Source organism: Solenopsis invicta, chromosome 2 (genome assembly GCF_016802725.1).
Source record: "Solenopsis invicta isolate M01_SB chromosome 2, UNIL_Sinv_3.0, whole genome shotgun sequence".
Lineage (NCBI taxonomy): Eukaryota > Metazoa > Arthropoda > Insecta > Hymenoptera > Formicidae > Solenopsis > Solenopsis invicta.
Window position 1 is genome coordinate 13,637,268 of NC_052665.1, and position 13,653 is coordinate 13,650,920.

At 36.9% G+C, this 13,653-nt stretch overlaps 1 protein-coding gene across 10 annotated transcripts in view; it reads right to left on the reverse strand.

Annotated features, from left to right (window-relative positions):
• LOC105207562 (agrin) overlaps window positions 1-13,653 on the reverse strand; it is a 731,430-nt gene that overhangs the window by 513,371 nt on the left and 204,406 nt on the right. For all 10 annotated transcript variants that reach the window (XM_039458553.1, XM_039458551.1, XM_039458537.1 and 7 more), the window contains one exon: window positions 9,610-9,645. In XM_039458553.1, coding sequence (XP_039314487.1) covers window positions 9,610-9,643 — 34 coding nt within the window. In that variant the 5' untranslated portion in view covers window positions 9,644-9,645. The remainder of the gene's footprint in view (window positions 1-9,609; window positions 9,646-13,653) is intronic.

Genomic DNA, 13,653 nt, shown 5'->3' on the forward strand with positions numbered 1-13,653 from the left:
CTTTTCATGTCTATTTCAACACAACCTATTTTTCTCCCCTTCCCATCTCTAAAAAAAAAAAAAAAAGACTAGAGAAGAATGGGGAGAAACGTCGATAAACGAAGCCGTCGGTCCGCGAGATTCGCCCGGTTGATTAATTTATGCCCTCGATTTTCGGTCGTGCGTGGATGTAGGCGTTCCTGTCTTCCTTTTTCAGTTACCGTACTGGCGCACTGACATTTTCGCGCCAACTGATATCCGATGCAACGGGCCAGGAACACGAAATCGTCGATTATCGCGCTTTCAGAAACAGTCGACAACCCGTCGCATTATTTTTGCTTTTCACGTTGTGAATGTAACCCAGAACACGTCGCGTACTTTGATTCCCGCAACATTGCCGGGAATCGCAAATGTAGTCTATCTTGCCATTCCTCTTACATCCATTACTTCCATTTTATCAACGACATCGGAAAGCTAAACTTTATTTTCCAGAGCACTAAAGAACTAAATTGAAATAAATATCATTTATTTCAATGTGTTAATACGCATTAATATTATTTGTAATAATAGAAAAATCTAGAAAAACTTTATTTTTGGAAACAAAAAGAAAACGGAAATTAAATATATGTATTTTAAAAGATATATCGTGAAATATTGAATATTAAGATGCCTTGTAAACAGTAATTTCTGTTAAACAAGGTGACGCGGCGTAACTACAAGCTAATAAAGTTATTTCTAAGTCTTGATAAAACTCTCTCGTTTCATTACTAACTCATTAGCATTTTAATTCGCGTACGGATAATAAGAATTCTTCCATTCTAGCGACGCTACTAAACTGACGGTGATGGAAACTTTTCTTTTCTTTAATACTTTTTAATTTTATAACTCGGTTGCATCATCAAAGCGACCTTACTCCACCTGCAAGTGTGATGGACTGAAAAATCGAGATTAAAAAACTCGAATTATTTCAGACCCGTATAATAATATCACGCAATATAAAATTCTAACTATATATTATTATATTCTTTTTTATCAACTCGTGTTATAAAATCTTTGCTTAATAAATATCAATCAATATAATTTCCATTCAAAAATGTTTTATAAATATATAAATATCATGTATCATATTAAAATTCTGCAAATTGAATCGAATACTATTCTTCGACGAGTGTTGACCAATATTTTATATAACATAAATGATATAATAATAAAATTCATATTTATTACTTGTTAATATGACCAGAACTTTTACAGCCGTCACTTTTACAGCCACTTGTAACTTTCTCGTGATTTTTTTTGTTGTTGTAGGTGTATAATAAATTTTTGTTATTACATGTACAGGGTGTTCTAACTGGGATCCTTTAAATAAATATCGATCAATTAATGAAATCTCTTCGAATCCCGCGAACGTTTCTGCTGTAGCTTTCGGTATCGGGAAACTATTGCGGGAAACTGTTATCGGCGAAAGTCAATTAGCTTCGTGCTCGCCGGCTTGAACACACAACGGCACAATAATGTAATAAAATGTTTATGTTACTGCGCACCTGCCGCTTATCGCAGTATAAACTGAAGAGGAGATCGACCAGAGAATTCTCTGTCGATGAAACAGAACTTGATTTAATGAAATATATCAAGTATTAGTTGAAGAGATCTTAATTAATTAATATCAATTATATATATTTATTTATACCGCAGCATCAAGAGAAAAAAATTAACAATTACTAGAAATTCTCGAATTTTCAAACAAAATTCTTTTTCTATAATATTACATCTCTTTCACAAGAAAAATACTGAAATTAAATACAATGATTCGTTGATACTATACAGTATTATTGTATAATGTGGAAAAAAAGAATTAATTTAATTATATTCAATATTTGCTTAGAGTTTCCTACCAAGATTCTACAATTTTAATAAAAATAATTATTATTATATTTTAAAATAGATTCACTTTTTAGAAAAAAAACGTACATAAAATAAGTAATCGACTTTTGAACAATTTTGATACACTTGGATATTTTTAAAAATATTTGATGTTTCACAATTACTTAATTATTATTATTTGGCAGTCTATTCTAATAATTAATAAAATATTAGAACTAAAGAAATAAAAGGAGGTACCATTTCTCGGATATTGCTGCTTAATCATTTTTATATCAATTATTAAATTTTAATTCTATAAACTGCATGTCAAAATATTTGTCAAACTTAAAACATAATCATAAACTGAAGCCAGAAATAATATCTAAATTAATTTGATCGTCAAATTTAATAGCTAAGCTGTAAGCATCTTAAAAAAGCTGTAAAGAATTTATCGCGAAAACTTTACCCTGAAGAGTTAAGAAAGCACCAAAGTTCACAATTCACAACGTTGTAATCATGAATAAGTAACTCGATTAAATTTCGTTATAATAATAGTGATTTTAATCTTGCAATTACATCTCCACTACTGATTCATAAATAGAACAAAGTATTGTTACAAACATACCCACGCATGTAATTGCATTACACAATGCGGGACTGTTATGCATATCGGATGCGATATCGAGTGCACTCCAAGAGTGGGTACTCCAGCAAACTGAGACGCTTTAACGAGTTTGTTCATCGCACGCGGATTAATTCTGATCAAGGTATACTAATTCCAAAGCAAATACTGAAAGTTTATTGGAAATTGGAGTCTGCAATTGCGGCGTGTTTTCACGCCAGAGTATCTTATAGTCCCGTTCGTATCTATCGGTAATCAATAGTAATTAACGAGAATTATCTATTCATTTATACGGATTTTATTTCTTAATTTAATTTATTTCCCTTCCTCAATTTTACTTCAGCATTCACTAATAAAGTAATACTATAATGGAATTAGGTCTATGTAATGGTTAATGGTAACGGATAAGTAAAATATTTCATGAAATATACATCCATTATTATGCAAATCCTTTAATCCTCACAGTCACTATGATCCCAATAATCGTATAATTATTCATCAGGATATCAATAAAAGATTTTCTCTCCAATAAAACAAAATTTTCAGTTACAGTGGCAAAAGACGAGCGATTCGGTCTTTGACGTTTTACCGCTGACAGTTTGCTCCGATAAAAATCGAGTGAAGTTTGATAAAATCTGAAAACGCGAGATAAATAGCGACACAAAAATCCTCTACTCGATATCGAAAGACCGCGTATCACGCAGGTCGTTATTTCTCCCGTGACAAAGTAACGATTGCGTAAAACTCCTTCCCGCATCGACTTCACGTAAATCCTCGACTCTTCTTCCAGCGTCGATCGACGTAGTAAAACGGAGTAAAACCAGGCGGGAAAGAGGTGCGTTTGGAGAGGTGCAACGAGAAGAAATCGTGAAGTAGCAGGTACGAGAGGCAAGGGCGAGTTGGATTTAGTAGACGGAAGAGAGGATAAGGCAGAGCGAGGAGAGGGGAAGGAAGGGAACGAGAGACGCGGTTCTCTCGGCGGAGAAAGTTCGCTCTCATCCGCCTGCGGGAAGCAATTTCTTAGCGTAACCTTATCACCGCTCTCGTAGAGGTAGGTGAGACGCAGCCGCATATTCGATAGAGGCGTTTATACTCGCGGCTGTCGCGCGCGTGCCGAACGCTCGCGCGATGAAGAGGACCGAGAGTAAACTCCAAGTTTTTCGCGAAAAACAAGCCGGAATACTAAAAGCGGGGAAGCGGTAAAAGCATCGGGAAGAGCTCGCTCCCTGCCATTGACCTTCGGGACCAAGTTTCGTACGCGCGCCCGTCGCGGTCTCGCGATCCCCTTGCGCACATCCGCGCGCGCGGCAATCCCCGCAATTATTTTCCGCGTTATGGTCGCGCTATTCTCGTGGGGTTGTTTTCAGATAATTGAGTAATCGATAGTCCCACCCTCCTCGCCGAGCTGACGGTACCTCAGCATATCGTGTAATTGCAGTTAAATAGCGATAAATCATCTCTTTGTGAAAAGTATACAGCCGGCTGGTATCTACGGTGTCGATGAAATTGATGATGAATTAACGAGATTGCGGATGGAGTGGATATGATAAACAAGCGCTCCGTCAATAATTAATGACAAACGATTACCGGATTCCGAAACCCTCTCCTTTTTTTTTTATACTCGCGCGCTTTCGGAAAAACGTAGGTTCGTATACGCGCGTGCGGCGCGTACATACCGCGTTTCGCCGGGCTCAGCCGTTAAATAATCGATTTCGCACGGGGCACTTCGACGGGCCTGGCGCAACATCGGCGTTGCACCACTCAAGTGCACACAGAGGCGTCGTCCGCGTCGTCGGTAAATCGAACGGCCGAAACACAGCCATCGTGCTTCGTTTTCCCCGGCTGTACTCTCGAGAGATGGCACAATGGCGTTTCGGTGGCCTTTTAGCGAATGAAAGCCATCCGGTCTTCACCTCCGTCCCTGCAGACCGCGGCGGTTTCGGTTTCGAATCGCATCGATCCACCCCGCTGAGGACTGGGTTTGCGGGACAGCGGTTCTCAAGCACGTGCACGCGGCATATTCGACATTGCACGACGCATTCTGGAGAAGGGAGAGAGGGAAAGACAAACGTCCGCGTTTCTACCCCGTGTTTTTCCCAAGCACGAGAAAAGCTCTGACTGAGAACTTAAGATTAAATATAAAGCGTTCCAAGGGTCCCACATTTTTTCATATTTACGTATACAACGTGCCGTATGATTATATTACTCGTTTTAACCAAACTAAAAAAAAATATCTGTTTTAAGAAGATATTACAAAGTCCGAGATAGTGGCTTATTTTTGAAAAAAAACTGCTGCACATATTCTATACTACTATTATATTCTTCTACATTCACTTATACATTATTAATAAATGTCTACGAATGTTCGTGTGGCTAAATGTTTATTAACTTTTAATCATCTAAATTTATAAACGTTTTTCTAAGTTGGATGAAATTATCGACTTCAACTTTTACGTATATATAAAATATATATCTGTTTATCGTATAAATTAGGATAAATAAAAATTATTAAACAGGTGCAATTTAAAAAAAATAAGTATCGGTTTTTTAACAAAACAAATTGAATTAAACTTGTAAAAAAATAGTTTATAAATATGTATAGTTCATAGATATATCGCTATAATTTTAGTTCATACGATAAACAAGCATGTATTTTACATATATGCAAAAGTTGAAATCGATAGCTTCAATAATTTCTAAATTACCGTGTCAGTTGACTAGAAAAAATGTTTATCGTTGAATTTATACAACATAAAAATTAGTAAACATTTAGCCATATTTCTAGACACTAAATACGTAAAAAAAAATGTTTAAAAGCATAGGAAAATATATGCATAAGTTTCCTTTAAGAAAATTCCTAAAAATAGACAAACATTTACATTCTAAAAAAAATATTCTCTTCATAAAAAAATTTTTTTCTGAAAAAGTAAAATATTAATTCAATACATTTAATTAAATATTGAATTGGTTTATTCATCCATTAAATTTTTTTAATAAAAAATTTTAATGGATAAAAAAACTATATCTTTTTATGCAAATAATTGTTGACTCAATCTAGTTTACTTAAATGTATCAGACTAAGTATTTTAATTCTAAATATTTTAGTTTCAAAATATTTGAGTTTTTCAACAAATTTATTTTCTGCGTTAATCAATCCATTAATAATTCTTCGATGTAGATTTATTCGCGCAGGATATACTTGGAATACTACAAATAGGATACTTTTGTACATTTTGTACAACGTCGGTTATAAAAGACCAGTCATTTCTGCATTATTTGCACGAAACACATTGTAGCTAACGCAATATGCGAATATGTAACTACAACACGTTCGTCTGTTTGCGCAGAACTTTGCGTTACATACATATGTTGTAATGCGTAATGTATTTCCCCTGACATACGTTCTGTTGCATACATACGCATTTTCGATATTCGAGAGAATATGTAAAACGAAATAGCTATTAAATATACTCTATCGAATTAATTGCCCAAACGGCCACGCTATTATCGAATAAATATGAGAAACATTGGTATTAATTTAGTGTTAATTTGAATTAATATAGTGTTTTAGAAATCGCATATTTTAGAGAAGAAATTTTCAAAAAATAATTATTTAATACTGAAATGTAACAGAGGTGAGATATGTAAAGCGTTGCAATTGTTTTCCTAAAAATTAAAAACAATGACTAATGTTTTTTAAGATGTTCATATTGTAAAAGAAAATAGCTTTTTTATTGATTTTTATCTGGAATATATGTTTTATTTATATAAATACGTACTTATCATTATCTAAGATAAAAATATTGAGAATTATAAAAAAATTAATTATAAGATAAAGATTATGCCTTTTATAATATTTTATCTATTTATTTAAAACTTCTACAAAACTGCAAAATTTTTGAAAATAATTTTAATTCAAGGAAATCTATAAAATTTCTACTTCTTTCAAAAAGTTCCATTAATTCTTGAAATACTCGAAAGAAATTATTTTTCTCTCCTTACAGTTTCTACGAAAAAATAGATAAAACTTTATTGGTCACCCTACATATTAAAATTCTTGGAAAATAAGAAAATGAATTAACTTTCAAACAACAAGAATATCATTAATTTTGGGCAATTTCTCTCAAATAAATTTTTTGTTTAATAGTTACGATGAACTATGTGACTATCCACATCACTAAACACGTTGAACGCAATATAATACAGTCATAGAGGATGCAAGAGTTGCAGGCAATTTCGATATTAATATAAACATGGTGTTTACTGCACAAGCATATAACGTAGTATATGACATATAATCAATACCATATAGCAGGTAGCCAATTTTGCGCTTTATGTCACTGCAAGCAAAGCTATCTTATATTATATGAGACGCTATATAAGTAGATCCGCGGCTTTACACACAAAATTCGTGACATACAAAAGCTTGTACAGTATACACACACTAAATTCCATCAGTCGAATATCGAATACAATAATTCTGAATAACTATATATAGTTTACAAACGACTGGTATACCTTCGATCGTTGCACAATCACGACTATAATTCTATTATATATCTAGCAGCATCCATTCAAGCGAGTCTTACGAACGATAGCAAAATCAATGTTAATTACCAGCAGTATGAGGTCGAACTGTCTCACAAGCGCTATTGTTGCAGATACGGTTATTATCAAACTTATCGAAATTATTGTACGACAGTGTGATTATAACTGAAAAAAAATCTATTCGAATAGAAATTTATTGAATATACTAAAGAATTTTGTTTGTGTAATTTATATATCACACATCTTTTTATTTTATAAAAAAAATATTTTAAATATCGAGCGCAGAAAAGAGAGAAAACTAGATTAATGGACAAAAAAGGACAGAGAAAGAGAAAGTAAAAAAGAAAGAAAGAAAGAAAGAAAGCTTCGACGAATGTGAAGCTGCAAGAATGTAATTAAGGAGCGGAAGCTGATTATTTAAATTGCGTAAAGTGAGCCTTGCTCTAATTGAAATTGAATCTGCGAGTTAATTATCAAGGCGTTCGGAAATTGAAAAGGAAAATCGAGCGAGCCTCAATGGCTCGAATAATCAATTAGATGCTTCTTCACCGCAGAGTATTTGTTAGATGCATTTCACGCAGCAAAAAGTGCTGATTGCGTGCAACGTAATGACAAAAGCCCAAGTCCTTGGGACGGGGCAAGATTTGCGCCTCTTGAAAGGCTGCTACGCTGTGTTTGTTGAAGAATTTGGAGATTCCGCCAAATCCCGGATTGATCAAAGAATGTGAGGGTGCGAGAAAAAAGGAGCAACGACAATTCTGGCACACCCCTCCCTCTCTCTCTCTCTCTTTCTCCCTCTTCTGCACGATATCACGAATCTCGTTGACGAGAATTCTGATGGTAACGAGAGTAGACACGGTAACGGGAGTAGGCAGGGTAACGAGAGTAACCAAGGTAACGAGGATAGTCCGAAATGTAGCCGTCCGTGTAAATCGCAATGAGAAAGGGCAAGATGCGCGACAGGATCCCGGGGACAAGAGAAAGTCGTATTTGAATGTACTTGCGAAGGGGTGGAGGAAACCGGTGGGAGACCTCGATACCCCGAGTCTGATGGGCAATTTCGTGTTTGGAAAGCCTGAAGATGCCTGGAAGCGGGTTGCGCCCACTTGGGATTACCTCGGCAGTGACTACGAAAAATAAGGCGCGGGGAGGCAAGCTCGGAAATACCAAGTAGACTGTGTCAATATCCGCGTATGCCATGCACGTACGTCGCCGCGGGGAAACGGCGGTGCCAGCGGTAACATCGGTAGCGAGCGAGAAATTTTTCCGTGTGTTATGTTTTACTAAGGATTGTTTGCGCTTGTATTTTATCCAAATATACACGCGTGTGTACGGCATCGCGCGCGCGCGTATAAAATGCAGAAGAGAAGAGAGACAGAGAGAAGCAAAATTCCGGGTACGCGAATCGCGATCGAGAATTCTAATATCTCGTCGTTCACGACACCAACCTCATTTTTCGAACGATACCTCTATAATTTTCGGTAAGCGGGTCCATTACAGACGGAGATTACGAGAGAGATGGGGGACCTTTCAGAGATCTAAACGCACAGTCGAAAGCAGCTTTCGGTAAAAGCACAAGAAGAGAAACTCTTTCTGAAACCCTGTCTCTCGCAACTTTGCTTTTTTATATGTTCCGCAGGACTTAGAATGTTACGACGACGCGAGAATGAAATTTGTATCCGGAAAGTTTCAACGTGTATTAAAAACCGTCGCCACACCTTATCACCGTTCTCTCCGATCGAATCTCAATCGAATCGACAAACGACGATGGGATTATAATTACTCGCGCGGGATAACGAGGTGAATTAAACGTCGTTAAGGGAGCGGACGTGCCACGCGCGCGGGTAAACGACGAAAAACGTGTCTTTAAGAGCCGTTCACGGGGTGCTGCAGGTACGCGAACGCGAAACACGCGTGTATCGTGATCGTTTTGATGACGATAACGCAATTTCACGGTACGCGAGCTCCATATAATTGTGCCGTGCTGTCAGTTAGTTGAAAGACAGCATTCGGCCCGCATTGCCGTCGGCTTATTCTTCGGAATAACACGTCGCCGAACGACGCGTGTCAGCCTATCTAAATCTGCAATTTCGCTGGAAGGCCCATCTCGTTTTGCAAAAGCATATATCAATGAATTCCGTTTGCGCGCACATTACCAACGAAGTGGAAATCGCCAATTTCGTTTGCCCGCTTTTTTACAGCGTGTATCGTTTAAACCCGTAATATTTTTCCGCGATACAGAAATCGACTGCAAACTAAATATATTACAATCGCGTTACGCAACCTGGTTTCAAACAGCGAATAATTCTCGGCGATACGTGAATTTTCACGGATAACAATGCTTCGTGATTTTGAAATGCGACATATCGTAATTGCTTAATACCGGTATTAATGAAAAGCTGACGAACTGCCCGAAAGACCAGATAAGTACTGAACTGTCTCTGTGATCTTTCGTTTAGAAAATCAATATTATCATAGCGTACGCTTGTAGCAAGCTCTATAGCTTCCATGTCGAGCTTCAAATGAATGAGGAAGCTACCCGCGATTTAGATTGGCATACCATTAGTATTACGTGTATTATGACTGAAAACACTTACCCTCGATAATGGGATGGCGCGGCTTGTAGGACATGTCTGAAAAGAGAAAACGGGGTTAGTATTAGTGAAATTAGTTACAAGATACATGTATGTATGTACACACGCGGTCAATTACTCACAATGCTCGCTATCTTTATAATACTTCTACCGTCACCACAATTATGACACGAACATTCCACCGTTCTAATTTTAGCAGCGCAACGTTTAGACTGCATTTCCTGCCTAGCAGAACTAATGCTGTCGCATTAATTAATTGCGATTCTAATTTAGAACTTGTAATTAGTAAGCATAAAAGGTAACGACAAAAAGTTAAGTTGCCATTTTATTCTAATTTAGGTGATCTATCAGAATGTTCGATTATATTATAAATAGCATATCTACGTTACACATCATATTTCTATGAAGAAACTGCTAATTCGCTAACCCATTACAATTAAAAACAATGCGTGAGACACTTTGCACATTGCAAGTGACCATGTACCGGAAATTGTACTGGCAATAGAGTAAATTCATAAAATAAGAGCGCATTCTCTCTTGTCACGAAACGAAAGGCAGAAGCCTTCTATCTAACCGTTTAAAATGCAAACTAATTACAACGACACAATTAGCATTGCGCGCAAGCTGTGAAAGAGATTGCCGCTCTCTCTGCCTCCTTCCTCTCTCGCTCTCTTTCTCTGTCTCTCTCTCTCTCTCTCTCTTTCTCTGTCTCTCTCTCTCTCTCTCTCTCTTTCTCTCTCTCTCTCTCTCTCTCTGTTTTTTGTAAAATTAAGTAATTTATATTAGTGCTTACGTCGCGATAAGATTTATTCTATTTAACTGATGTAACTTAATTAAAGGCTTTCATTTAATTAAAGTCCACCTTAATTAAGTGGCCATTCTTACTAGTTGTCCGGGACGCGCGGCTCTTGTCGCATAACGAGTCCCACGAGACGCGGAAATATAAACGCACAAAGCGTCTATACAGGCCGCGCTTAGGGAAGATACAAACGCAACACCGATATTCCGGACATACAGGCGTATGACAGGAATATGGTATTATCTCTCGCATTATTACCTACATTTATTAACAAATAATACTAGAGTATCGATTTTTGTAGCTAAAAAGACAACGTAATGGCGACAAATATACTTTATACATGCGCGTTGTGCGAGTTTAGAAGTATATAAGGTACATAAATATAAAATATATATGTATATATGTAAATATTTGCTAACATTATATATGTTAATTGCAATTCCTACTTCTGTTCTATTTCAAATTATTTAGATATTAATTCTCTCTCTCTCTCTCTCTCTCTCTCTCTCTCTCGCCGTTTTCTTTTATTCTACTTTTTCTCAAATTATTCAAATAATCTTTCTTAACACGTTAAATAGAGAACGATATAGGACCAATTATAAATGCGACGAATAAGCATCAGAAAAATTCAAACATTCCGTTACGATTTTGCAAACGGACGCTTCAAAGCTTCGAAGCGAAAAGCTTCGAAACTTTTAATCATCCTTTCCAGAGAACCTTTTAATGAAGAGATTCTATGCGGCCCTATGATGTCAAAAATAATTACAAGTTTTTGTATAAAATTCGAGAGATGCGCGGAAAACGAATTGCCAAACAGCGAACGTCCATCACGAAAGTACCGCGATATCAGTGACGTATTGTGCGAGTCGCTGTCGGGATGGGAGTAACGGAGAAAATAACTGGAATTTCTCGAGGTAGAATATTAATCCTCCGCTTTCATCACCCCTGCCGCTCTAAACAAAATTCCGCGGCAAATGCATATCGCGAACAGAGGAAAATGCAGCAGTCCTACATTAAATTCCAGGCGTTTATTCTTTGACAAATTCGGGAGCCGACTCCTCCTTTGAAATTTAAATTACGACATAATTACCAAGCTTACGGCATAGACACGCAACCATAATTAAATTACAGATTTGTCACAGATGTATGACGAAGATTGTGCGTAAGACGTGAAGAACATTTCACAGATAAATTGTTGCCATATTGAATTGTGAATGGCTCGATAACGAGCGCACAGAGAATCTTGTGAAATAATATCGGCAAAGTGACAAATTGCAAAACTCAGATTATCACTTCGACAAATTTTGACAGCGACTGCCGAGAGCAATCGACATTTGTTTGCCAAATTATTTACGAAAGACAGCGCAAGCGAATAAGGGAACGCAAATGTCTCCATCGCAAATCAACCGATGCATTGAAATGCGCGCGACGCGCATATAGAGTGGTGTGTTAAGCGCGCGAAATCGGGTGCCCCATAAATTTCCAAATCGGACGTTCGGAAGAGAGCGCACCCTGCGTCGCGCGCCCAGGACATATCGCTTAGGATTGCACGTGTATACCTGGTGTATACCTACGTCGCACCATTGCGGCGCAGTTCCAGCCACGCGGCGCCGCCAAAGCATCGATATGTATGCAGGTCGACAGTATGAGAATTTGCGCGCGCTCGATATCGCGCCGATATTCTCCCTTTCTGGATTCTCCCTTTCTGGGATATACGACGACGCGAGGTATACAAGATATAGAGGGGTTGATGCACCGTCGGGAAACACATGTCGCCACACGCCACGAGGGAAAACGCGCTAATTGGCTTGTGAGACACACATCCGCATGCGCGTGTGCACTCGTAAGAACTATCATGTGCAATTAACATAAAAGCTCGCTACATAAGACTAATGACGGGAACGCGAAGTATGCGCGTGTGCGAGTGAGATTATCATCGGTACTTCGCATTTTTATTGCTTATTGTCATTTGCAGTAAAATATTATATTACACATATTATATTCCAATTTCTATTAATAATCTATCTATAAATATCTATATATCTGATTGCAATTATGTAAACTCGCGGTTATAAGCTCTGCGTTGCGCTATTTGATTCAAACATAATTTATAATTATGAAATGTAAAGATCAGGTATCATACATTCAGAGGAAACAGTAGCTTTGGTAATTGTAGTCTTCTATACAATATAGATTTTATACAAGTTTGCGCGTGACGAGTTTGCGTTGCACGTAATGGTCTCTTGTACGCAGGATATTTGGGAATTACTTGACGCAAGATAGATATCGATAGGATACCAAAGGGATAGGCACCAAGGCCCGAGTCCGGATATCGACTCGGTGGATAACCATCGAGACAATAGGACACAACACGGTTGAATAAACTCGTTAAACGACCGGGCTGCATGGATTTGCACGCGGAAACTTCATAGAGACGGAAGGCGCACCGTATCCGGAAGATTGCATAGATCGATTTTATGCGCACTCGAGGGCTCGACAAAGTCCATTGTACCTGGGAGAATTGCAGGACATCGATGAAAACGCGAAAGAGAGAAAGAGAACACCGTAGAAGATAGCAGACCCCGCGAGGAAGTTATCGTAGGAAAAATCGTAGTACTATTATAAAGCAATTGAAAAATTCTGCTTCTATCAAATACGTATGTATGCATGTATGTGCATGTATTTGATAAAAGTTGAATTTCTCTAGTTCTTTATAGAAGACACAACAGAGTCGCCGATACCAGATGTCTTTTAAAATAACATCCCTTTATTTCTCGAAAATTAAACATTGGCACTTATTAATACCGATAAAAACATAATCCGTTTAAATGAAACTCATGATGAACTCATGAAAACTCATGAAAAACTCATAATTCATATATCCGCGGATTATTTCTATAAAATATCAAATCAGCTAAAAATAAAAACAAAAAAAAACAAAAATAAATTCTTCAAATGCGAAAATAAAACTGTTATGATTTATCTTTGCAAATTGTGTAGTTTAAATAATAGTAAATACATTATTAATAATATTAGATCATTTTACATTTTACAACGTCCTTAAAACTATTTTATTTATACTATTGTTCTTATTTTTTTTAACAATGCGATTTTAAACATAGACTCAAAATGCACTATAAAGTATCATATCTATCCGAAAAACACCACTCAGCAAACATTGAATATAACTGTAACATGGATGTAAAACGGGTATATTTACATACGTTATATAACAGTACGTATGTTAT